We start from the raw sequence: 23,387 nt of genomic DNA, 5'->3' as shown, positions 1-23,387 counted from the left end.
CTTCATGTAAAACATTAAATACATGAGTAAATATTACTGACAGTCTAAATATGAGTGTCAACAACAGCTCAGTTAAACTCAGCCCTTCCTACAAATATCTTTAAATGTCAGAATTGTAAGCAATGTGAATATCTATCTGCTTTGCAATTACTCTGTTGCAGTGTATTGAGGGTGAGAACACATGGCGAGATCTCATGAAAACAGCTTTAGAAAATTTGATAGTAGTTCTCAAGGATGAGAACACCATCTCTCCTTATGAAATGTGCAGCAGTGGCCTCGTGCAAGCACTTTTTACTGTCCTTAACAATGTGAGTCATACAGCATTATAGAACTACCATATGGCTTGGCCTTGTGTTCAGGTGCCATTAACATTTTCTGTAATATTGTTTTGTTTTTGTTTTTTCTTAACAGAATGTTGAACTTGACATGAAGCATGATTGTAAGCCATTGATGGAAAGAATAAATGTGTTTAAGACTGCTTTCAGTGAAAATGAAGATGATGAAAGGTAGGAGGGGGTCTTTTATTTTTAAAAATGTTTTTAAAAAGTGCTTTTCCCCCCCCCCCCACCTTTTCATTTTTGTGTGTGTGTGTGTGTGTGATCTAGCCGACCTGCAGTTGCCTTAATCCGTAAACTGATTGCAGTCTTGGAGTCTATAGAACGGCTACCACTTCACTTGTATGACACACCTGGCTCAACATACAATTTGCAGGTGAACTTTTCTACCAGACTTTTGTTAATCATTTGACAAGAGAAGTGACTGGAGTGCGCTTTTTAAAAAATGTTTTATTATTATTTTTTTTAATTGCAAATGGTCATTCGAGATTTATTTTAATACATTACTTAACTGTTTCAGATTCTGACGAGAAGACTGCGCTTCCGGTTGGAGCGGGCTCCTGGCGAGACAGCCCTGATTGATCGGACAGGCAGGATGCTAAAGATGGAACCTCTTGCTACTGTCGAGTCTTTGGAGCAGTACCTGCTTAAAATGGCGAGAGCTGGCATTTTATTCTCGCTGTTTTTTGCCCTGTTGTTTTTGCTCTGTTTCTTCCACTCTTTGGCCATTCCTTAACACTCTTTTGCTCTCCAGGTGGCGAAACAGTGGTATGATTTTGACAGGGCCTCCTTCATCTTTGTCAGGAAGCTCCGTGAAGGCCAGAGCTTCACCTTCAGACACCAGCATGACTTTGATGAGAATGGGATTGTGTACTGGATTGGCACGAATGCAAAGTGAGCATCCTTTCCAGAGTCCACTCTGGCAGCTGTATTTTGCTTATAATCTGTGTATTGTGATAACATTAGGAGGATTGTGTTGCAAAAGCATTACTTTTAAATTTACATCATTTCTTGCACTTTTAGTTCCCCTATTGTATGCTGTTGTAAATCTATAGCCTATGTTTTCTGTACTTATGAACAAATTCTATATAGGACTGCATACGAGTGGGTGAACCCTGCTGCTTATGGCCTGGTAGTGGTGACCTCCTCTGAAGGCAGGAACTTGCCCTATGGCCGACTCGAAGACATCCTGAGCAGAGACAGCTCAGCTCTCAACTGCCACACCAATGACGACAAGAATGCTTGGTTCGCTGTGGACCTGGGCCTGTGGGTCATCCCCTCAGCTTACACCCTGCGCCACGCTCGAGGATATGGTCGCTCTGCCCTCCGCAACTGGGTATTTCAAGTGTCTAAAGATGGCCAAAACTGGATGACTCTCTACACCCATGTGGATGATGGCAGTCTCAATGAACCTGGGTAGGCTACTTGTCTAGTCACATTACTGGTTGTGGTGAGGGCTTACTCTGCTTATTCTTAAGTGCTGACAGAGGGCTGTCATGTTAACAGAGAGAGAGCCAGTTAACACTTTGAATCAGTTTGGTAAAGATTCTAGCATTGACTGCCAGTGATCTGTGTTTGCACTGATTTGTTGTGTGCTTGTGCTTTTGTGGTTTATACCTTAGATCTACTGCCACATGGCCTCTGGACCCATCAAAAGACGAGAAGCAAGGCTGGAGACACATTCGCATCAAGCAGATGGGGAAGAATGCTAGTGGGCAAACACATTACCTTTCACTGTCTGGACTGGAGATCTATGGCACCGTCACAGGGGTGTGTGAAGACCAGCTTGGTAAGAATTTCACAGAACTCTCATATTGCATTTAAACTTGCACGGCTTTGCTCCTAATTAAATAAATACTTCCACACTTAAACACTGAAATAAGCGCCACTTTAAGGGGATGTAGTTCTGATGCATATTTCCCCCCCTCTCAACAATGGGAACTGTGCTGTCTCCCTAATTCTCAAATTAAACTCGGCCCACATTATTCTGTGGATAGGACTCCCCTGAACCTAAAGTATGCACACTTGCCTGATTCCTTGACTTCAGGCACTTTTGCTAATGGTTCTATACTTGCATACAGGTAAAGCAGTGAAAGAGGCAGAGGCAAACCTGCGTAGGCAGCGTCGGCTATTCCGGTCTCAGGTGATGAAGTACATAGTTCCAGGTGCTCGGGTTGTACGTGGGATTGACTGGAAATGGAGGGACCAAGATGGCAATCCTCCTGGAGAGGGCACTGTGACTGGAGAGGCCCACAATGGTGAGTTGCTGTTTTGAGGCCATTTTGTGTTTATGCACAGGTACTTTGCATAAAACGTTTGCAGCTTTTGTAATTCCTAGACAGTACTTAAGTGTTTTGTTCCATTATATAAGAAATTTTATCATATGAAAGCATGTCAAAATGCTTTCACTGGCTAAAAGCTTGGGAGGAAATTGTTCTTTAGGAAGTGATTGTAGTATTAATGCATTTGAATATCAATATGGTTAAGCAGTATTGTAAACACATTTAAAAACTTGCCTGTGTACTGTGGAGTCAATGGCAACCCTTTGTTTAAAGAAAACAAATTGTGAACATCAAGTGCATTTGCATGTGTTGTGGAGCTTCCTGAGCAAAACCTACATTTAATGGGTGGTGCTTTGGAGCTAGACAACATCACCCACTCTGTAGTTGTGTCTTTGCTGGCAATTTAACATTTTATTTTTGGCATTTAACTGCTAATTACTTGAATATAATGCAAAATCAGGCTGCTTTTAAACTTTTTAAAAGGTTTTCCAAAGAGGAGGTTTGCTCCTAGCATAATAAACTGTATGATGTACTCTTCCAGATTAGATGTATGGTCTCTAGGTGTTTCATAATTTTGATTTGATTTCAATTCAGGGTACCACAAGACAATTTTAAAATGATTCTTCATGTCCACAAATTAATCCATTATTAAGACTAAATATAAAAACCATTATTATTTGTTCCACTTATTCTTTACATTGTACTTTTTGTTTTGTTTTTTTTTTAATCTGAAATGTTTTGTATTGTGCATTTATTTTCAATAACAAGAACCCACTGTCATAGATGCAAAGTATCACTAGTACACAGCAATCCTGAGGGGGTGTACCACAAAGCAGGCTTCTCTGGCAAGCAAGCTAACTTGTTTTAATCCAAGGTTAAGGAATAACCATGGCAGCCCACTACCGATGGCCAACCTGTTCTGGGGCAGGTTAATTTGCAGTTTAATTAGAGTAGGTGTGTTGAGAAGTCAGTTGTGGCATTGCAATAAACAATTGCATACTCCTTTTTTTATCTTGGTTGGTTGCTGTGGTGGTGGGTTCCATAATATTTCATAAGATATAGGTTATTGGTGTGGTTACTTGAATAATGTTAAAGCAGACATTTTAATAAACATCAATATCAAATTTGAGGTGTTAAAAAATATGTAAACCTTATATGGAGGTTCTATGTATTATTAATGGTCAGCCCCCCCCACCCCTTCTCAGTACCAATCAGACCACACAGTACACCGGCACAAACTCAGTCCTCACACATCAGCTTGTTTACACATGTTCCTCGTGCATATACACATGGGTACAGACACTGTGCTTTGACTTTGTGGAGAGAATATCAGGTGAAAGGCTACTGATAGTGTGATCTAATTTATTTGTGCAGTAATCTATATAGTTAACTTCCATTTTCAGATTATTAACCTTATTCTATATGAATTTAGATTGGTACAAGTTTATTTCAAGTTTTTTGCTTATATGGTTACACCTCTGCAAAGTATAAATTTAAGCACTGCAGCATTTCTAGCATCAGTTAGTGGTCATTTGAGCATTCATTTTGCCCATTCCGATTTGAATTTTTGAAGATGGCTAGTTGTAGCATCTCTCAGATGGCTGTCATGGCCTTTTCAAGCTTTAGTTATTTTGAGGGTTCACTGAAAATGGTATAATTTGAAGGATTGGTAAAATCATAGGTAGGTTCTTTTAGTTTTCATAACAGCTTGTGGATCAGAGGTGCCAAAGGCGAATGCTGATCATTGTGTAAACAAACAGATGGACCTTAACCAGGCATTTCAGACTGGTCAGTAATGCTCTTCTATAAGCTACTTGGCTGATTCGTTTTCACCTGTGTGTTGGGCAAGCTAAGCCTAAAATGCAAAGTCAATGCAACTAACTTCAAAAAAGTTTGGCTGCAGTAGACAAGCTTTGTGGTATGGTTCTCTGCCAATGGGGTTCTCCATATATAATCGGGCTATGCATAAACTCCAAAAAAGACCCTGCAAGCCTAGGAAGTCACTGCACATTCTGAATTCAATTATCAAACATCTATATAACATTAATAAACACACACATTAAATGAACCGTATTCGCTGACTTCTACTATGCTGATCTGTTGCAATCGTGCTAGATGTTTTACCAAAAATACCTTTTTATTTATTTTTGTTTTACTTTGCATGATGCCAAATGATGGAATTGGACAGATTATTTAGGCCAGGTTAGTCTTTCAAAAGCATTATTTCACCTCAGTTCTAATACTGAGTCAACCAGATAAGAATTGCTAAGGTTCTTGGCAACTAAAGAATGCTTAAGCCCATGTCGTCCGCTCCCCCCCCCCCCCCCCCCTTTGTGCATTGCTAAAGAATCGCAGTGGGGTTTTTTTGTTTTGTTTTTTGTTAGTTTTGTGTTTTATTTTATTTATTGTTTTTTCTTCTACCACCCCTAGTGAAGACTGGGACAGATTTGAAAGGACCGGTATTAAATCAGTATTTATTCCTGTGTAACTGCCTTCTTTGTTGCTTTTTCTCCTGTTTCTGTCCCACATCAAAATATTTATTCATTCTACACTAAATCCTCCTGAGAAATGGACTGCTGTTCCTTTTCACTATCTTAAGACTTTCATTCCACACTGTTTTTATTAGTTTGCTATTTTGAAGCGCAACCCTCCCCTTTCCCCCCAACTTAACAGGTAACATTTCTTTATCATACTTTTGAGCATCTACTCTCTTGCTAATATTCTTTGGGCAGCCATGTTTCAGTGTCTAAAATGGCTTTTAACCTGTGTCTCCATCAATCAAGTCAAGCGCATGTTGATGTCACAATTTGCAAGCTATCGATGGACTCCGTTGCAAGTGTATTTTTACATTTGATAAATTTATTCTTTAGTTCTTTTTCTACAGTGGCTTTTTAGCTTGGCATTTGCAAAAACCTGTTGCTTTTTTTTTTCCCCCCTGTTTTGTCATTTTCTGTGCCTCATGTTCCAATTCTACTGCTTCACCTGGACCAGAATGTTTGTGGAAATTTTTATTTTATTGATTTTATTGATTGATTTGATTTTTAATTTTTTTTTTCCGCCCATTTTTGTTTGAGATTTGGGGGAGGGGGCTGGGTTTTTGGGTTTTGTTTTGGTTTTTTGGGGGGGGATTATTCTCTTTAGAATAGGACATTTTAGACACTAACTACATTTCACTGTAATGCTCAAGTTGGTAACACTGTACTGGTACAGGGTAGGAGGCAAAACTGATTTATTGTATCTGGTCCAGTGTTGAACCATGCTGCTGTCTTTGACTTGCTGCTGTCTCTTTCTGCTTTCTTGCTGGGTCTCACTCGTTCATATCCCCCCCCCCCTCCTCTTTTAGGCTGGATTGATGTTACCTGGGATGCCGGTGGTTCAAACTCGTACCGTATGGGTGCAGAAGGGAAGTTTGACCTCAAGCTTGCGCCAGGGTACGACCCTGAATCAGCGCCATCACCCAAACCTGTCTCATCCACTGTTACAGGCACCCCGCAGTCCTGGAGCAGCCTGGTGAAAAATAACTGTCCGGACAAGGGTGGCCCGTCCTCTGCGGCGGGGGCCAGCTCCTCCAGCCGGAAGGGCAGTAGCAGCTCGGTGTGTAGCGTGGCCAGCAGCAGTGATATCAGTCTGAGCTCCGCCCGGATGGAACGCAGGGTGGAGGGCCTGCTGGAGCAGGGGGTGGGCGTCGGTGGAGGAGTGCCGGGTGTAGAGGGTCAAGAGCCAGTTGTTGTGCTCTCCTCAGCGGAGGCTGGCTCTGGCTCTGGCTCAAGTACCAGCACGCTCACGGCAGATGGTGGAAGTGAAAGTGCTGAGCGCAAAGCGACTGCCCCTGATGGGACCCTGCGCCAGTCAGCTGAATCAGCTGCCATTTCCATGGGACTCGTTAGCGTCAGCTCGCCTGATGTCAGCTCTGTATCGGAGTCGTCCAGCAAGGATGCACCCTCACAGAGGCCTCTGTGCTCAGCCACCAGCGCCCGGCTATCAGTCAGCTCTCTTCTGGCTGCTGGCGCGCCCATGAGCTCCAGTGCCAGTGTGCCTAACCTGTCATCGCGTGAAGCCAGCCTCATGGAGTCTTTTGTGCGCAGGGCACCAAACATGTCTCGCACCAATGCCACCAACAACATGAACCTGAGCCGTAGCAGCAGTGACAATAACACAAATACACTGGGCCGCAACGTCATGGGGACTGCCAGTGAGTATCAGTAGTTCCCCTGCCTACTATGAGCATAAAATGGCAAAACAAAAATTTGATATTCGACTTGGGGTAATGTAGACTTTTAGTATTTGATTAACAGGTGTTGTCTTAGGAGATATGTAAGGAAATGGACAGTAAACATATTTGATGTGCTATGGGTGGTCTTTAACTGTTAGGAACTATTGGGATAGCTACTAAAGGACAGAAGACAAGCCTATTGTTGACTGAACAACTACAGTCTTAATATGAATGTTCCTTTGATCTTGCAGCTTGGGCTGCTCACTAAATGTAGTAAGCTAACTGGCTACTAGAGTAGCAGTCTTGGCAAGCTACTAACTCGAGTTAAGTTAGAAACTGCCTGAAGCATAAATTGTGCTGCCAAAACAATGTAAACGTTTTTCTACATTGCTAATAACATTGTGGGTGAAAGCTGCTTTGGCAATGCAATATCAATGCAGCATAGATAATCGTAATGACCACCACAGGTCCTTACAATCAAAAGAAAAAAAAAATCAGCATTAATTTTAATCAAAAGTAAGTTCTTGTGCTACATGTACAAAATGTGTCATTTGGATATGAACTGTATATTTTTGGAAGTTCATCGGAAGCGTCTATGAACCTTCCTCAGTACTGTTTGAGTACTACATTTCACCAAAGTATCTAGTTATTCAGATACCTGTTAACTTTAAGAAATGAGCAGCCTCATAAATTGAAACATTCAGGTTCTCCGTTTCCAAAAATTATATATACATACAGTAACAGAGCTGTGAGCAGAAAAGCTGGTTTGGGGGGGTGACATTGCTCATGTTTTGTTCATACATGTGTGCATGTATTTTAGCTCAGACCTGCTGCATGGTTGGAATGAGTACAAGTGGACACTTTGACAGTGACCATCAAAGGAGTCACCTGATCACCCATAACTCAATGTGACTTGGATTCTTTTTGGAATTTGGCACTGAAGAAATGCATTATTTAAACAGAAAAGGGGGGAAAGAAAAACTAACTTTTTCTATTTGAATTCACTTGTATCAGATTACTTCCAAATTGTATCTAAAGCATATTTAGTGGTGTGTGTGTGGGGGGGTATTTTTATTTTAATATTTTTTGTATTAATTTCTATTTTTATTTATTTATTTATTTACTTACTAATAGCATTTTTGGTTTTGTTTGCAGCCTCTCCTCTCATGGGTGCACAGAGCTTTCCTAACCTTACAACCACTGGTACCACCTCAACTGTTACAATGTCCACCTCCATAGTAACCAGCAGCAATAATGTAGCCACGGCAACTACAGGTTTGTCCGTCGGCCAGTTGCTCAGTAACACGCTGACGACCAGCCTGACCTCAACATCTAGCGAGAGCGACACAGGTCAGGAGGCTGAGTTTTCCCTCTATGGTAGGCCATGCTAGATTTCTTCACCTACCATAACCTCTGCACTTCTCGCTCCTTGCATCTCCCTAATCTTCACTAAACCTAATCCTTATTTCATTACCTTGCATATTAACATGCATTTCTATGGTTTTTATTACTAATTTCACTGCATTTTGTTCTCCAGATGTGTGTCTCTGTAAACATTTGATTGTAGATGTCAAAGGTTTCTTATCCCCATTTGCTCTCGTGTGTGTGTGTGTGTTTTTGTTTTTTGTTCCCAGACTTTTTGGACAGTTGTCGGGCAAACACCCTGCTCGCTGAGTTGGATGATGAGGAGGACTTGCCTGAACCAGACGACGACGACGACGAGAATGAAGATGACAACCAGGAGGACCAGGAGTATGAGGAAGTACTGGTACGGTCCAGGGTCAACCTTGGTTACCACGTTCATATACATAGGGTAAAACATGTAGTTTCAATAATTAGTACATTGCAACTCCTTAGTTGTTCAGTTAGTTTGTGGTAATTAAAAAGTTTTGTTTCTCCCCCCCCCCCCCCCCCCCATTTGTATTTTTTGTTTGTTTATTTTCTGTCAGTGTCTGATTTTGTTTTTACAATAAATGTTAATATCTGTCAGCATGACTTGTGAAAAGCATGCCTGTGGTGAGATGAAGCCTGTATTTGTATTGCATGTAGATGTGAACCAGTGAAACACAAAATGGCAATGTGTAAAATTCTGTTAAATGTTGGTCTGGCAGGAGGAAGAGGAGTATGAAACCAAAGGGGGCCGGCGTAGGACTTGGGACGACGACTTTGTACTGAAGCGGCAGTTCTCTGCTTTAGTGCCTGCATTCGACCCCCGACCAGGCCGGACCAATGTCCAGCAAACCACTGACCTGGAGATCCCTATACCAGGTACTCCTGCCTTTTGTAGGACTTTCTGCTTTTTGCTATCAACAAGAATACCATTTGACTTGACTTCATAGCAAAGACCAAATATGATGACGCACAGAACAATTTTTTACTGAGTGCATTTACGTGCACTGTTTTTTTTTTTTTTTTCTGCAGTTAACAGATTATTTTGGCAGTAATCTGATCAATGTGATTGATGATAATTTCACAGAAAGATATGATGTAAAGTTCCAGCTGAAGCTTTTTGTAAACATGAACCCACTTTACCGGAAAATATGGATCATCTTGTTTTATGGATGCTGATAGTGCGCAATTCAAATTCTTAATATTTAAGCATGTACTGTGTTTTAGAGTCAGCCCAAAAGTGTGTTGGCCATTTCGTGGGTGCTGCTTTTAATTCTGCTAGCCACTTCCAGGACTTCTTCCGTAACATTTGTATGGATGCACAGACTGAGAAATCCTAAAGAAATCAGATTACTCAAATAAAATCCAGCTCTCTCTCAGATTTTTTAAAATCTGATTTCTAGGCCATATTCCGATCTAAGAAATTGAAGTATGCTGTTTACATGACCACTTGAATAATTGAATAGATAACTGGACAAATCTGATTGATATGATCTAACTCCAAATATGTCATCTTCGTGTAAAGCATACATGCATGTGTTTTGTAGCTGAATTATGGGTGGTCTGACTGTCACAGGTACCCCTCGCTCAGAGGTGCAGGAGGAGGTGGAATGTGCCCCCTCCCCCCACCTGGCTCTTATCCTGAAGGTGGCAGGGCTAGGAACCACACGGGAAGTAGAACTACCTCTGTCCAACTACAAATCCACAATCTTTTACTACGTCCAAAAGCTGCTACAACTCTCTTGTAATGGCAGCATCAAATCTGACAAGCTTCGGCGCATCTGGGAGCCTACATACACGTGAGTTACTTGTGTGGAGGGGTACTTTTTTAAAGTAACCTTTCAGTCTATATAATTTTGCAAATCAAGTTTGCTTCTATAGCATGTTGGCATTGTAAAGATCTTTTACTCAAGCCATGTGTTTTTTGTAGGATAATGTACAGAGAGTTAAAGGACTCTGACAAAGAGAAAGAAAGCGGGAAGATGGTAATACGTTTTTACCTGCTTACCTGCTCTCACTCACTTTTTCTTTTATTCACACTCTCCAACTCATTCAAATCTTGCCTGTGATTTTTCTGTGGCTGGCCCCAATGTGTAAATGCTCCTCCTCAGTAGACTTTTAGTTCTCTTTAGGTTTTCACTAACCTTAAAGCTAGCAGCCGGGGGGTGGTGGGGAGAGAATCACCCTAGTGATTAATCTTGGAAATTGCATGGCCCTCTTGGTGGATAACCTTTTGTAATGCATGTGTGTTGCGTGAGACTTTACAATCAGGAAAGACCAACATTTGGTTCTTCCTGTTGTAGGGTTGCTGGTCTGTAGAGCATGTGGAACAGTACCTTGGCACAGATGAATTACCAAAGAATGACTTGATAACCTACATGCAGAAGAATGCAGACTCAACTTTCCTGCGCCACTGGAAATTAACCGGCACTAATAAAAGTATTAGGAAAAACAGAAATTGTTCGCAGCTCATAGCTGCATACAAGGTATAGAATGGCATCAGGTGTGTGTGCGTGCGTGCGTGTGTGCGTATATGTATGTGTAATTTTATATATATATATATATATATATATATATATATATATATATATATATATATATATATATATATATATATATATATAAATAAATAAATAAATAAAATATTTTGTGTGTGTGGAGAGAGAGAGATTTTTATTTTTCCCTTCACTTCCCCCCTCCAGGGTGTCACCTTTTAGACCTTTTTGCACCTTTTACAATTTTAATGCCTTGTGTGTATAAGTGTATTGTCCTAGACATCGCGTTGCGCGTTTTATATTTATTAAATTTGCTTGCAATTCTTTGATTTTTGTCCATAACAAAGCATATTTTCTTTGACTGTTTTTTGAAAGTGGAATAACCTGTACAACAGTTGCCTGGTATCCTGTTGTAGCATATGGCATTGGTGCGTAACAGGCCGGAGTTTTGGGGTGCTGGTAGGTGTGACCTTGACTCTTCATGCGTGGGACTTTTGCAGGACTTCTGTGAGAGGGGCTGCAGGTCATCGGGACTCTGCTCGGGCTCCTTGTCGGCCACGCAGAGCTGCGACATCCTGAGCAGCGTGCGAGAGCAGGCGCAGGCCAAGGCAGGACCAGGCCAGAGTGCCTGTGGTGTGGAGGACGTGCTGCAGCTCCTGCGCATTCTCTTCATCATCGGTGGAGAGCCTTCGGCTGGCCGCACGCTGCAGGAAGGTGGGCAGTTCAGGCCCTGCCCTCCACCGCTGTAGTACTATTCTTAACAAGAATGAACACAAGAAATGAGATGCTCATTAGATTCTTGATAACACATCATTTGTTTTATATTTACATTTTTACGTAGATATTGATGATCTACAGTTCAATGCATCACCTGAGGAGTTCACCAGCAAAAAAATTACAACCAAAATTCTGCAACAGATTGAGGTACTATTCAGATGATTGTGATTACTGTGCATGAGACCGCATGTTAATGGAGCTGTTTGTCTGAAAGTCGGTACAGTTAAAGAAGCAGAGCGTAGCACTTTAAAGCAATGGTTTGGCAAAAAAAGTTTTCCCAGTTTACCCGAAACTTATCCAATCAGGCTGAGACATGTTTGGTGTCCAGTGCTTGCTTAATTACTTCAATACATCAGCCCACATTAGCTTTGTATCTTGAGAACAAAACTGTCCAGTAAAGGAAATATTGCACCCCAAACATGCCTGGACTGCTTGACTGCATTTGGTGTAAGTAGGATTTTTTTTTTTTGAGTGGCAGGCAAAACACTGCAATATTGCCGACTGCAGTATTGTTAACTTCTTTTAACCCGAGGAAAAGCCCCTACCTTTTGCTAATGATTGTCTACACATCATTTTTTTTAATGTTCTCCATATTGTAATGGTAGCTTCATAAATCTGTCTGCATTAAATTGTAATGCTTACAAACGGCAAATACCATATTGTACAGTGTGCATAAATGTTGCAATTGAAATTTTCATTGTGCTCTTCTCTGTGCTTTAGGAGCCTCTAGCCTTGGCCAGCGGAGCTCTCCCAGACTGGTGTGAGCAGTTGACCAGCAAGTGTCCTTTCCTCATCCCCTTTGAGACACGACAGCTCTTCTTCACCTGCACTGCATTTGGAGCGTCCAGGTAAGTGCTCTGTTGTACTTTGTTTTTAAGCCGTTTAAATTTCCCAATTTATAATGAGGCTGTGGTTTAATTTCAGAGAACACTAAAAGTCCTCTTAAAGAAATAATGGAATACTTAACAGTAAACCTAACCCCCAGGTGCCATTTCAGCATTCAAAGTAGTTTAAAATAGTTTTATGGCTTTTTTCACATGCTTGTTTTTAGAACCACAGGTGATTGTGATAACCTGGAATTTTTGCACTCTGGTGGTCTTTGGGAAGTCATTTTAGCCTTTTATGTGTCTCTAAACCTGAGCATTCATCAAAACCATTAACTCTACTCTGAATGCTCAGTAGTAGTTTTGTGTGGTTTAATGGCTGCGTATTTCATTAAAACGCACTGATTTTACTGATGCACTTTTTAGTTTCACTGAAGGTGATATAAGAATATTAGGATTCAAGCAGTGCTGTAAGTGGTGGTGATTGCTGTGTCTCTATAGGGCGATAGTCTGGCTACAGAATCGAAGAGAAGCTACCATGGAGCGGTCACGGCCTTCTACCACAGTTCGTCGGGATGACCCTGGCGAGTTCCGGGTGGGCCGACTTAAGCATGAGCGTGTCAAAGTGCCACGAGGAGAGAGCATGATGGAGTGGGCCGAGAGTGTCATGCAGATTCATGCTGACAGGAAGTCTGTACTGGAGGTAAATAGATGCTATCACATGGACAAATTGTTCAAGTTCTTGAAGTGACCATAATTGCTGCTTGTCATTTCTTTAAAAGTGAAATGACTGAGAGATGCATATGAGCTTTCACCACAAAGAAAGATGTGTACATGTTTTGTTAACAGAAGTGCCATTGATCTACAGTTGTGATCTCATTTCTTTAAAAGTGAAATGAATTAAGACAGTATGTCAAGATGTATGTTTGTGGAATTATTCCACTTTTATCCTTACACTATGATTCAAGTGTGCATATATGCAGTCATTTTGATTTTATAAGGTTTAAAATAAAGGACTTTTTTAAATTGAATCAGCTGATAAACAAATGGTATCAACACATTAGATCAATGACGCTTCTTTTGCCATGATGCATGCGATGCCATCTTTGTCACCATCTGCTACATACACTGTACAGCTGTTTTTGCAATGTTTTACACCCTACACTCAACCATTGGTCAGATTGCTTCTCAGCATGTGTAGCTGCATCACAAGACAAAATTAAACTTCATGTATCCACTCTGCCCATGCACTTATTTCTTGTATGTTGCCTTAACACAGCTTAAAAAATGCCCAAACACAGTTGATTTGGTGATGGCTCTGGCCTGAGTTTCCCAATAGCATTTTAAAACAAAGATCAATGATATAAATGTATACTATTGGTCTTTAAAGCGAGTATTACACTGAATGCTCTCTGTCCCTCATAAGATTATCATAACACTAACATGAATTGGGAAACTTTGTCATGAGGGTTGGGTTAATTTTTTACATTGTCTCTTTTATCCATTCATTTCACATAAATCTATCTATTACCCACAAATTACAAACAAATCTAACAGCATTGTACATGTGAAGTGGCCAAACCCTTTGTGGAAGTCTGTATTGGACCAAGCTCCCACATATGGATTGGACATCCACCTTATTAAAACAGCATTTTCATTTCTAACATGGATTGCTTTTCAGTAAAATATACCTAGGTATATCTGAAATGGTGAGAAATGTTCAATGTGCTTTTATGGAAACTGATTTTATGTGTTCCATGATCATAAAAATGAACGTGGTATGGTTGGGTTTGATTATTTTTATTATTTTTAAGGGAACAGCTATTGTTGGTCCTGTAACTAACTGTAATAAATTTGTTAAAAATGGTTGTGTACATACACATTTACACCTTTTTAAAATCAGTATTTTTATTTACATTATGAAGTCACAATTTACAATGTTTCTTTATATGTAAGCAGTATGTTTACTGCTTGGTTTTGGACAAATGAAAATGTAGCCAGTGCTACAGCACCATCATGACCTTGTCTCTGTACGAAATGACTTATTAGATACTGTGTTCTGCATAATGCAATCAGTATATACTCTATTCTGGATACTGGTCCCTGTAGTAGTATCCAGTATGCAAGAAATGTAACCATACCTTGAGGTCAAGTGAACATGTGAAGGTTCTGCCCACTTGTGAAACAACGTAGATGTTGAAAATTTTTCCTTAAATTAGTATAATAAAATATTGCAGGATTGTATTTTGGGTGTGTCTGTGTGTCTAACAGCCTTCGAGCTTGCATGCATGCATACATGTACTATACAATGTGCTCACCCAGTACAAGAAGTTTAGTTCTGCCCATGGTGGTATGTTTTTACTGCTTTAACAAGGAAATGCTTAGACAAATTGTATTATTTTGGGGGATTCAGATTAACACACAGTTGATGAACAAGTAGAATTACAGCTCACTGTTGCATCAGCATTCAAAATGCAACGTTCTAACTCTTCATTTGAATTCCCCTGGTGGGACTGCACTAACCAGGGACCAGCCACTGCAAATCCCACAGATAAATCCACACTTGCGAAATGGTTAATGTAAAACAGCCCTTTAACCATGGTTGTGGGATTACCTGTCTGCAGGTGGAGTTCCAAGGAGAAGAGGGTACTGGCCTGGGGCCAACACTGGAGTTCTACGCCCTCATAGCTGCAGAGTTCCAGAGGACCTCTTTGGGTATCTGGCTGTGTGATGATGACTTCCCAGATGATGAGTCGCGTCAGGTCAGTGGTATCCTGTATTTGTTTTTCTATTTTTACATGATGCAAGGCTTGTTTAAACAACCCTGATTTAACTTTTTAAGGACAATATAGTGACTTGGAGCGTCATTAATTTTGACAATTGCATACCTACAAAAGTGGTGTGACTATAGCGGTGTTCAGTTAGATAAAAATGTTAATACATTACTTATTGCCTCAAGTTTGAATAGGTGAGTAGTGTGTTTGTGTATGTTCATATAATTGTTGTACATTTGTGTGTGTTGGTCAGGTTGACTTAGGAGGTGGTCTGAAGCCCCCAGGCTATTATGTGCAGCGCTCCTGTGGCCTTTTCCCTGCTCCCTTCCCTCAGGACAGTGATGATCTAGAGCGCATTACCAAGCTCTTCCTTTTCCTGGGAATCTTCCTGGCCAAGTGCATTCAAGACAACCGACTTGTTGACCTCCCCATCTCCCAGCCATTCTTCAAGCTGCTCTGCATGGGAGACATTAAGAGCAATATGAGCAAACTCCTGTACCAGACACGTGGGGAGTCAGATCGCTACTTCTCTGAGATCCAGTCAGAAGCCTCCACTGAGGAGGGTCAGGACACTTACTCAATGGGCAGCTTCGATGAGGACTCAAAGTCTGAATTCATCCTTGACCCTCCAAAGCCCAAACCTCCTGCGTGGTACCATGGCATCCTGACCTGGGAAGACTTTGAGCTAGTAAACCCTCACAGGGCTCGGTTCCTGAAGGAGATAAAGGATTTGGCAGTTAAAAGGAGGCAAATCCTAGGGAGCAAGAGTCTCTCTGAGGATGAGAAGAATACCCGGCTACAGGATCTCATGCTGAAGAACCCTATGGGCTCTGGCCCACCGCTCAGCGTGGAAGATCTGGGGTGAGCTGCAAATGTCTTCAAAAAGTGAACATCCAGCCGAGATCTTTTATGAAATTGATCATTGGAGGTCCATGTTGATTTGTATAAATTGTTAATCTAAATCGTCTTTTTGTGTAGATTAAATTTCCAGTTCTGTCCTTCATCCAAAGTACATGGCTTTTCAGCAGTGGACCTTAAGCCCAACGGGGAAGATGAGGTAGGTCATTAATTGGAAAAAAAAATCTGATTTTTTTTAATCACTTGGATTAGTTCCAGAATTGAATGATGGAGATGTGGAAATGTATATGGTTAGCACTTTCAGATCATATAGTTGTGGCCATAAGTTGAGACTGGCACAAATTTTGGTTTTCACAACTTTTACTGCCCGGGTTTTTAGATCCTTTTGTCAGATGTTATAATAATTATTCTTTTTTTTTTTCCCACAAATGCATCCAGTTTGAGCAAAAATGTATATTTAAATTTATATTGACCCTTCTTTTATAAGACTTCAGCAATTTGCCTTGACATGCTGGATATTAGCAACCCATTCAGTGCTTTGAGTTGATCACCGTTTCTGTGTTTTTGTTTGTCCACCCTCTTTTTGAGGATTGACCACAGGTTCTCAATGGGATTGAGATCTGGGGAGCTTCCTGGCCATGGATCCAAAATTTCAATGTTTTGCGCACTGAGACACTTGGTTATCACGTTTGCCTTGTGACATGGTGCTCCGTCATGCTGGAAAAAGCATTGTTCATCACCAAATTGCTCCTGGATCATTGGGAGAAGTTGCTCTTCGAGGATGTTTTGACACAATTCCTTATTCTTGGCAGTGTTCTTAGGCACAATTCTGAGCAAATCCACTGCTTTGTATGAGAAGCAACCCCACACCTGAATGGTCTAAGGATGCCTCACTGTTAGAATGACGCATGACTCATGGTAGCACTCACCTTTTCTTCTCCAGACAGATGTCCAAAACAGTCTGAAGAAAATAACTTTACCCCAGTCCTCTGCAGTCCAATCCCTATACTTCCTGAGAATGTCCGTCTGTCCTTGATGTTTTTCTTGGCGAGAAGTGGCTTCTTGCTGCTCTTCTTGACACCAAGCCATCCTCCAAAAAGCCTTCACCTCAGTGCATGTAGATGCACTCACACCTGCCTTCTGCCATTCCTGAGCAAGAAGGTGACCCAATCCCATAGCTGCATCCTCTTTAGGAGACGGTCCTGATGCTTTCTTGACTTTCTTGGGTACCCTGAAGCCTTCTTCACTGCAATTGAACCTCTCTCCTTGAAGTTCTTAATGATTCGATAAATGGTTGATCAGCTGCCTTGTCCTCATTACTTTTTCCTGATCTAACGAGATCACTGAAATGATAGCAGGCCATTTTGTGTCGGAGATGAAATGCATTGGCTGGAATGCAGTCACTTTTGTGACTGATTTTCATGGCAAGGAATGACTTTGCGATAATTGCAATTCATCTGATCATTCTTCACAATCTAGAGTTGCGAACTTTGTGAAAACCAAAATTTGTGCTAGTCTCAAATTTTGGCCATGACTGTAAGGGATCTCTGCTCAGCCCTGGAGATCTACAGCCCTGCAGTGTTTAGTTCCAACACTCTTGGTTCTAACAGTCAGATGCCACTGAAGACCTTGATTTAGAGGAATCAGGTAAATTAAAATTAGGGTTGGACCTAATCTCACAAAAGTGGTAGGTCTCCAGAGCTGGACTCTGGCATCCCTGCTGTAATAGATCTGTAACAAGCTGTTAGTCCTGCAGGTGGTGCTCTTGAGCAGTTGCAATGTGAGTGTGCCAAGAAGCAGAGGCTATGACTTGGCCAAACATTGTAAGATTGTTCACCAGTAATGAAATTGTATATTGGAATATGCAAAATACTGAATGACTCCTCCAAATGACAAATATACAGAATGTTATAGATTCAAGTATATAATGTTTATCCTCATCAGATGGTTACCATGGACAATGCAGAGGAGTATGTGGAGCTGATGTTTGACTTCTGCATGCACACTGGAATCCAGAAGCAAATGGAAGCATTCAGAGGTATTCTAGACGTTCTACCATTTGCAATATAGTTTACATAGTTATGCTGAAGGTAGAATGTTGCTCTTCTGCCATTTCCAGTGTTATGGTTAAGATTAAATGTAGGTAGCTAACTTGAGCTCAATGTAGAACAGTGCAGTACTACTTGTACAACAATTCAACTGGTGAGTCTTAGTTGAGGTTTGGATGTCCTTTTCACATTTAAGGCTTTTAGATGTATATCTTTATCAAAACAAGCTAATTATGTTCTTTCCCTTGGAATGTGTTTCAAGAATAAGATCTGATTCATTGGTCAACTGTTGGTGTTTTCTGGTCCTGGTGCAGAGGGCTTTAACAGGGTTTTTCCTATGGAGAAACTAAGCTCATTTAGTCATAAAGAGGTCCAGATGATTCTCTGTGGGAACCAGTCTCCCTCCTGGACAGCTGAGGATATTGTCAATTACACAGAGCCCAAACTGGGCTACACTAGAGACAGGTATGAAATTCATTTAATCTTAATATCTCTGCATTGAGATGTTTTACAAAACATTCACATACTTAAATGACCAGTAAGTCTTTTGTCCAGTGATTTTTCACATTATGAAACAGCCATTAAACGTGACACCTAGTGGCCAATATGTCAGATTCTGTACTAAGTCCATATTAAACACGGTGGCCTCTTTTTGTGAGGGACCCATGATGTGTAGCATAAACTGGTTTAAGTGAGGACTGCAAATCAGTTTAATTCATCTCATGAACTGCACTTTATAGAAATGTAAAACTCACCTTATTGTTTAGTACTTTTTGGTGGTAAAAATTGCTTTTTTCTCCTTTGAGTAAAACTCATTCAAATGATAACTTCTAACCTAAATTTGGAAAGTTTCCCCTAATACTATTATTTTTTCCCACCACCAACAGTCCTGGTTTCCTACGCTTTGTGCGAGTACTGTGTGGGATGTCCTCAGATGAGAGGAAAGCATTCCTCCAGTTCACAACAGGTTGCTCCACTCTGCCTCCTGGTGGACTAGCCAACTTGCACCCCCGTCTCACAATAGTCCGCAAGGTAAGTTTTATATAAGGAATAGCCTAATATTTGCAACCATTTCAGTTCAGGTTAACTAAGAATTGTGGTTGTGGTAGCCATTGCCCCATTTGCCAAAAATAAAAAATCCAAAAGGTTAATGGAGTTTCAACTTCTAGGTGGATGCAACAGATGCCAGCTATCCCTCTGTAAACACGTGTGTGCACTACCTGAAGTTGCCAGAGTATTCCTCTGAGGAGATCATGAGGGAGCGTCTCCTTGCTGCCACCATGGAAAAGGGCTTCCACCTCAACTGAGCATGCTCTCCCTGCAAAACTGACCAATTCCCTGTACTGATGAAGCCTGTCCTGTTTTTGTTGCAGAGAAAAACTAAAATAAAAAACCTGTGCTCTTAGAGAATTATCAATCAAAACAGCCTACATCTACACCATAAGGAATATCATCTCAACTCTTGCTATCGAAATGGATTATGGCAATGCCCCCTGCCCATCTTTTGCCAACCCAGTCACACCTATCTTTTTGGGGTACTGCACTGCTTTAAGGGCTCGAGCCTCAAGTTCTCCTTTGTTACTCATGTCCTAGCTCTGAGTGTCTATTTAAAGTCCAGCCTCAGCCCTCTTCACATCCCCACATTCAACCATCTTAAACATATCAGACCCTGGTTTCCTGGGGACGACAAACACCTACTTCTGTAGAGCAAACAAGTTAGGGCATTTCCAGGTTTTAAGTTTTACTAGTGCATTGTTTGAAATACTAATTTTCCCCCTTCCTTGGTTTTGCTTATTCTGTCAGCACACAATCATGCACACGTTTCTCTCTTCTGAACCCCATACACATTTGTTACTGAGTTTCAGTTGTTCATTACCTGGCTAAAAGGATCAAAGTCCCTGAGTGCATTTGTGTAATTTTACAAAAAAGCTGTAGAGACAAAAAAACACTGGTTCTGTGTGCAAGGCACATTTAAAAAAAAAAAAGAAAAGAAAAAAAAAAGGAAAAAAAGCAAGCTATGCTTCTCCTTGTATTTTCTTTGTATATTATAAACATTTATTTAACTCAAGTTGCAGTTTAAAGTAAACAAATATTTTCAAATGTGTATGCTCCAGAAATAATCATTAAAAAGTTTGCAAATTATGAAGAGTTGTGTTGGATGTGGTATCTACGAGGTCATTATACTTGTATTTCAGGCCTAACCAGTAAATCATTAAGCAAGCAGGTAAACGTTTAGTTTCATGCACTGTAAACATGGTCTAAACTATAAACATTTAGTTTTGTAGTGCAAACTGACGTTATAGGGTCATCATGTCATCCATAAAACTCATTAGCAATTTTATCTCCACTACCACATACAGGCCAATATTAGAAAATGTCATGCCACTGTTAAAGGCTATACATAGGAATACCAGGCTTATAATTGCTTTTTTTAAATCACATTTTTGGCTTTGGCTGTGTCAACTTTCTGCCATTTTGTCTAAGGCCAGCAGTGGTGCCAGTATGCGATTCTTGTTGGTCTCCACAATGCATCCATTTAGAATCATTTCATCAAGCATTATGTGCACCTTATCCAAATTGAACATTATCTGAGTCTGAATTAAGGAATAAAATGCATGGTTAATAACCTACTGTAGTTGATGAATGTATTCTGTAGAAGGCAACTGGTTTTTTACATACGAGTAATTTGTCCAACAATAAGTAAACCTTTGGTGTTGGACACCATACAATTATTTTTAAAGGATACATCCAGTTCACTCTGAGAAGAAAACAGTTGTCAATGGTAGTTTACTGATTTTTATTTTTTGGGTTATGCTTGCTCTCTTAGAATGAAAAATTCTAAACTTACCACACGATTGAAGTACTTGTCAAGCACTTCAATAAAGTTGTGTACAAGTTCATAAATAGAAAGCTCATTCTGGGGGAAAGTACAATACATATGATTGTAGCATGATTTATCACTCAATATTATGAGCCATTAAGACATGAGTATCAAAAATGTACATGAATAACTCACTTCATCATCAGTGATGCCCACTACAATAAAAAGAGCAGCATACTGTCGATATACCAGTTTGTAGTCCTTGTACTCTACAAAGGAGCACTGGAAAGAAAGGGTTAAGGGAAAACAATCAAGCAGAGTTATGAAAACCTTCAGATTTTTATTTATATTTTAATTGCACAGTACTGGCTTCCTGCCAGCAACAACTACATTAAAATTGATGGGCTGGCCAAAAGAGGACGAAAGGTATAATTCAGAAAGACAATTACCTACTACGCAAAATATAAATTAATGCATAGGCCTCTATACCACTTTAGATGTGCATGCAATAAGTTATTTCTCAGACAGGAAATTAATTACTGTTCCTGAAACGTGAACTCACCTCCTCCTTCTTACGGAACAGACAGCACTTGACCACATTCGCCTCCAAAGCAGCCCTCTTTCCAACGTCTACATGATCGTAATACTTTGACAGGCGAGTCTGTCCCTGCTTGTTAACCATCAGAAGGAATTTGATCATAACTTGAAAGAGAAGTCACTACTGAGAAAAGCAGAAATGGTTCAGTTTGACGAGGAAGGAAAAATAAGTAAAAATAAATGTCCTAAATCAGTCAAATAGTCCGTAACATTTTACTGGAACGCTGCTGTTTGGTGTTCCAGGGTTTTCCGTCACCTTTTATATCGTTATCTTGTAGTCAAATCACGTTTAGACCTTACGGTGAAGAAGCAACGCAAACGCATACTCTGTATTTGGATGTACTGTATTTGGATGAGTGAGAAAGAGGGCTGGGTGAACACGTCCCATCATGCAGCGCGAGCCGATTCTCCCTCGCGCCCGCAGTAAGGAGACTCACATCCAGGGATCGGACTAATGGCGGCCGGCAAATCCGTGCGTTGACACTAAACCCCCAAACACCGTGCCACCCTACAGACGTGCTGACACATTCCCGGTTGAGGCTATATTTTATTGATACAGACAGAGTAACGGGGATCGACGACAATACGCTTACGATCCTGCGGTGACTTCTACCGGGACTTTCCTATTTTTAAAAATGGATGAACACCCCGGCGGAGGAGGAGTAGGAATGGCCACCCCGAGACAGCAGCAAGCACCGCAACAGGGGAATAATAGCAACATTAATCCTCAGATTGGGGGTGGTGGAGCAGCCCCTATAGTCCAGCAGCAGCAAGATGAGATGCCAAGGGCCCAGCAATACACTATCCCCGGAATCTTACATTACATTCAACACGAGTGGGCCCGTTTCGAGATGGAGAGGGCTCACTGGGAAGTGGAGAGGGCCGAACTACAGGTAGTTATCGAATAGCAGCGCACGTTAGCATGCTTGCTAACTAGCTTAGCTAACGTTAAACTTTAAAAGACAATGCTAAGATACCAGTCGCTGGCGAATTGTCTCCTGGTTCTACAATAATGTTAGGTAATAATGTTAGGTCACGCTGTTTGCTGACTTTGCATATTAACTAGGCAATGTTAGCTGCTATCTAGTAAATGATGTTAGTTAGCTAGCCTAGCGACCCAGAGATCCTACAAAATGCTAGCCTGACTAGCGTAGTACGATTTATTAGTGATAACACAGTAGGTAAAATGGAGTCTCTTCATTAATTGTACTTTACCCATGCATGTGAGAATAGTATTAGATCTTCTTGTTATGTAGCTCTCCTGACACGATAGCATTGCCTTAACCTTTGGAAAACCAAAGGGAGTTACTACAAATGCAGCCAGCTGACTTTATCAACTAATCGCTCGTTCAGCCATTTTGAATTGGTCAATATGGCGGCGAGGTGGTTTAGTTCTTTATTAAGATAGATTGTTAGCGTGGTCTGGTGACTTGGCTGTATTTTTCTTATTCATAATACAGGGACGATGTTGTGTCCACACTTAGATTTGAAAGTGTGGTTGTCTGACTTGGCTCTTCATTTAAAGCATTAAGCATATGAATTCGATTGTACTTAAAGTATGCCATGTTATCTTGTGAATTTGTTAACTATCAAGCAAGGGTGCTTAACACTGCTATCCGGCTAACGTCAGAGCCATTGCAACAGAGTACCTAACTATCAATACGAGCCTAGGCAAATATTAGCTAGCATGTTTAACCTATTTAACGTTTTGTCAGAAGCTTTATTATATATATTTATATTCCGCCTGCATAACGGGGTTAGTGTATTTCAAGAGGCTCTTTCGTTGTAGATGACTCTTGGTTAACATTAGCTAGTTAACTCATTAGCCTAAATGATGGAGGGGTACCCTTTTAGCTAGCTCGTCAGTGTTGTTACGGGTTGTCTGATCCAAGTAGCGTTATTTTGTTGGCTAGCTAGCTAACCTACCTACCTAATTAGTTTTGCTGTCCAACCAATAGGTAAACGCACTTAAAA

General features: G+C 40.8%; 3 protein-coding genes across 17 annotated transcripts in view; 2 read left to right on the top strand and 1 right to left on the bottom strand.

Moving 5' to 3' along the window:
- Positions 1-20,141, top strand: part of hectd1 (HECT domain containing 1) — a 31,027-nt gene extending 10,886 nt beyond the window's left edge. For 3 of the 9 annotated variants that reach the window (XM_027000335.3, XM_081722311.1, XM_081722312.1), the window contains exons 17-42: positions 162-308; positions 412-506; positions 606-711; positions 856-990; positions 1,090-1,229; positions 1,428-1,751; positions 1,958-2,124; positions 2,417-2,593; positions 5,961-6,809; positions 7,986-8,207; positions 8,465-8,643; positions 8,942-9,098; positions 9,796-10,018; positions 10,150-10,204; positions 10,523-10,705; positions 11,215-11,428; positions 11,556-11,638; positions 12,212-12,339; positions 12,817-13,018; positions 14,940-15,077; positions 15,343-15,950; positions 16,068-16,146; positions 17,892-17,985; positions 18,310-18,460; positions 18,883-19,027; positions 19,165-20,141. In XM_027000335.3, coding sequence (XP_026856136.2) covers positions 162-308; positions 412-506; positions 606-711; positions 856-990; positions 1,090-1,229; positions 1,428-1,751; positions 1,958-2,124; positions 2,417-2,593; positions 5,961-6,809; positions 7,986-8,207; positions 8,465-8,643; positions 8,942-9,098; positions 9,796-10,018; positions 10,150-10,204; positions 10,523-10,705; positions 11,215-11,428; positions 11,556-11,638; positions 12,212-12,339; positions 12,817-13,018; positions 14,940-15,077; positions 15,343-15,950; positions 16,068-16,146; positions 17,892-17,985; positions 18,310-18,460; positions 18,883-19,027; positions 19,165-19,302 — 5,139 coding nt within the window. In that variant the 3' untranslated portion in view covers positions 19,303-20,141. The remainder of the gene's footprint in view (positions 1-161; positions 309-411; positions 507-605; positions 712-855; positions 991-1,089; positions 1,230-1,427; positions 1,752-1,957; positions 2,125-2,416; positions 2,594-5,960; positions 6,810-7,985; positions 8,208-8,464; positions 8,644-8,941; positions 9,099-9,795; positions 10,019-10,149; positions 10,205-10,522; positions 10,706-11,214; positions 11,429-11,555; positions 11,639-12,211; positions 12,340-12,816; positions 13,019-14,939; positions 15,078-15,342; positions 15,951-16,067; positions 16,147-17,891; positions 17,986-18,309; positions 18,461-18,882; positions 19,028-19,164) is intronic. The other 6 variants (XM_027000338.3, XM_027000337.3, XM_027000341.3 and 3 more) reach the window with 6 other exon arrangements.
- Positions 19,308-22,780, bottom strand: ap4s1 (adaptor related protein complex 4 subunit sigma 1). 5 transcript variants are annotated; one of them, XM_027000345.3, is made up of 6 exons: positions 22,629-22,780; positions 21,379-21,537; positions 21,012-21,098; positions 20,844-20,912; positions 20,742-20,753; positions 19,308-20,583 (listed from the first exon to the last, which is right to left on the bottom strand). In XM_027000345.3, exons 2-6 carry the CDS (start codon positions 21,514-21,516, stop codon positions 20,455-20,457), a joined length of 435 nt encoding a protein of 144 aa, XP_026856146.3. In that variant the 5' UTR covers positions 21,517-21,537; positions 22,629-22,780; the 3' UTR covers positions 19,308-20,454. The 5 variants fall into 5 exon arrangements, with proteins under 5 accessions (XP_026856146.3, XP_035388698.2, XP_026856147.3 ...); XM_035532805.2 differs by having other exon boundaries at positions 21,379-21,534; XM_027000346.3 differs by lacking the exon at positions 22,629-22,780 and adding an exon at positions 21,670-21,822.
- The window catches only part of strn3 (striatin, calmodulin binding protein 3), a 23,190-nt gene continuing 21,851 nt past the window's right edge, over positions 22,049-23,387 (top strand). For all 3 annotated transcript variants that reach the window (XM_027000344.3, XM_081722318.1, XM_027000343.3), the window contains exon 1: positions 22,049-22,306. In XM_027000344.3, coding sequence (XP_026856145.1) covers positions 22,049-22,306 — 258 coding nt within the window. The remainder of the gene's footprint in view (positions 22,307-23,387) is intronic.

The sequence above is a fragment of the Electrophorus electricus genome, chromosome 10 (genome assembly GCF_041902795.1).
Source record: "Electrophorus electricus isolate QZ-2024a chromosome 10, ASM4190279v1, whole genome shotgun sequence".
Lineage (NCBI taxonomy): Eukaryota > Metazoa > Chordata > Actinopteri > Gymnotiformes > Gymnotidae > Electrophorus > Electrophorus electricus.
The sequence above is the reverse complement of the archived record's forward strand: the minus strand, read 5'-3'. Positions and strand labels throughout refer to the sequence as shown.

What these genes read in the sequence shown, in the direction of transcription:
- ap4s1 (XM_027000345.3), bottom strand. Translation starts at nt 21,516, where the DNA reads ATGATCAAATTCCTTCTGATGGTTAACAAGCAGGGACAGACTCGCCTG. An exon ending in TGTTCCGTAAGAAGGAGGAG is followed by an intron (nt 21,099 to 21,378) that starts GTGAGTTCACGT and finishes CTTTCTTTCCAG; the next exon opens with TGCTCCTTTGTAGAGTACAA. An exon ending in TGGGCATCACTGATGATGAA is followed by an intron (nt 20,913 to 21,011) that starts GTGAGTTATTCA and finishes ACTTTCCCCCAG; the next exon opens with AATGAGCTTTCTATTTATGA.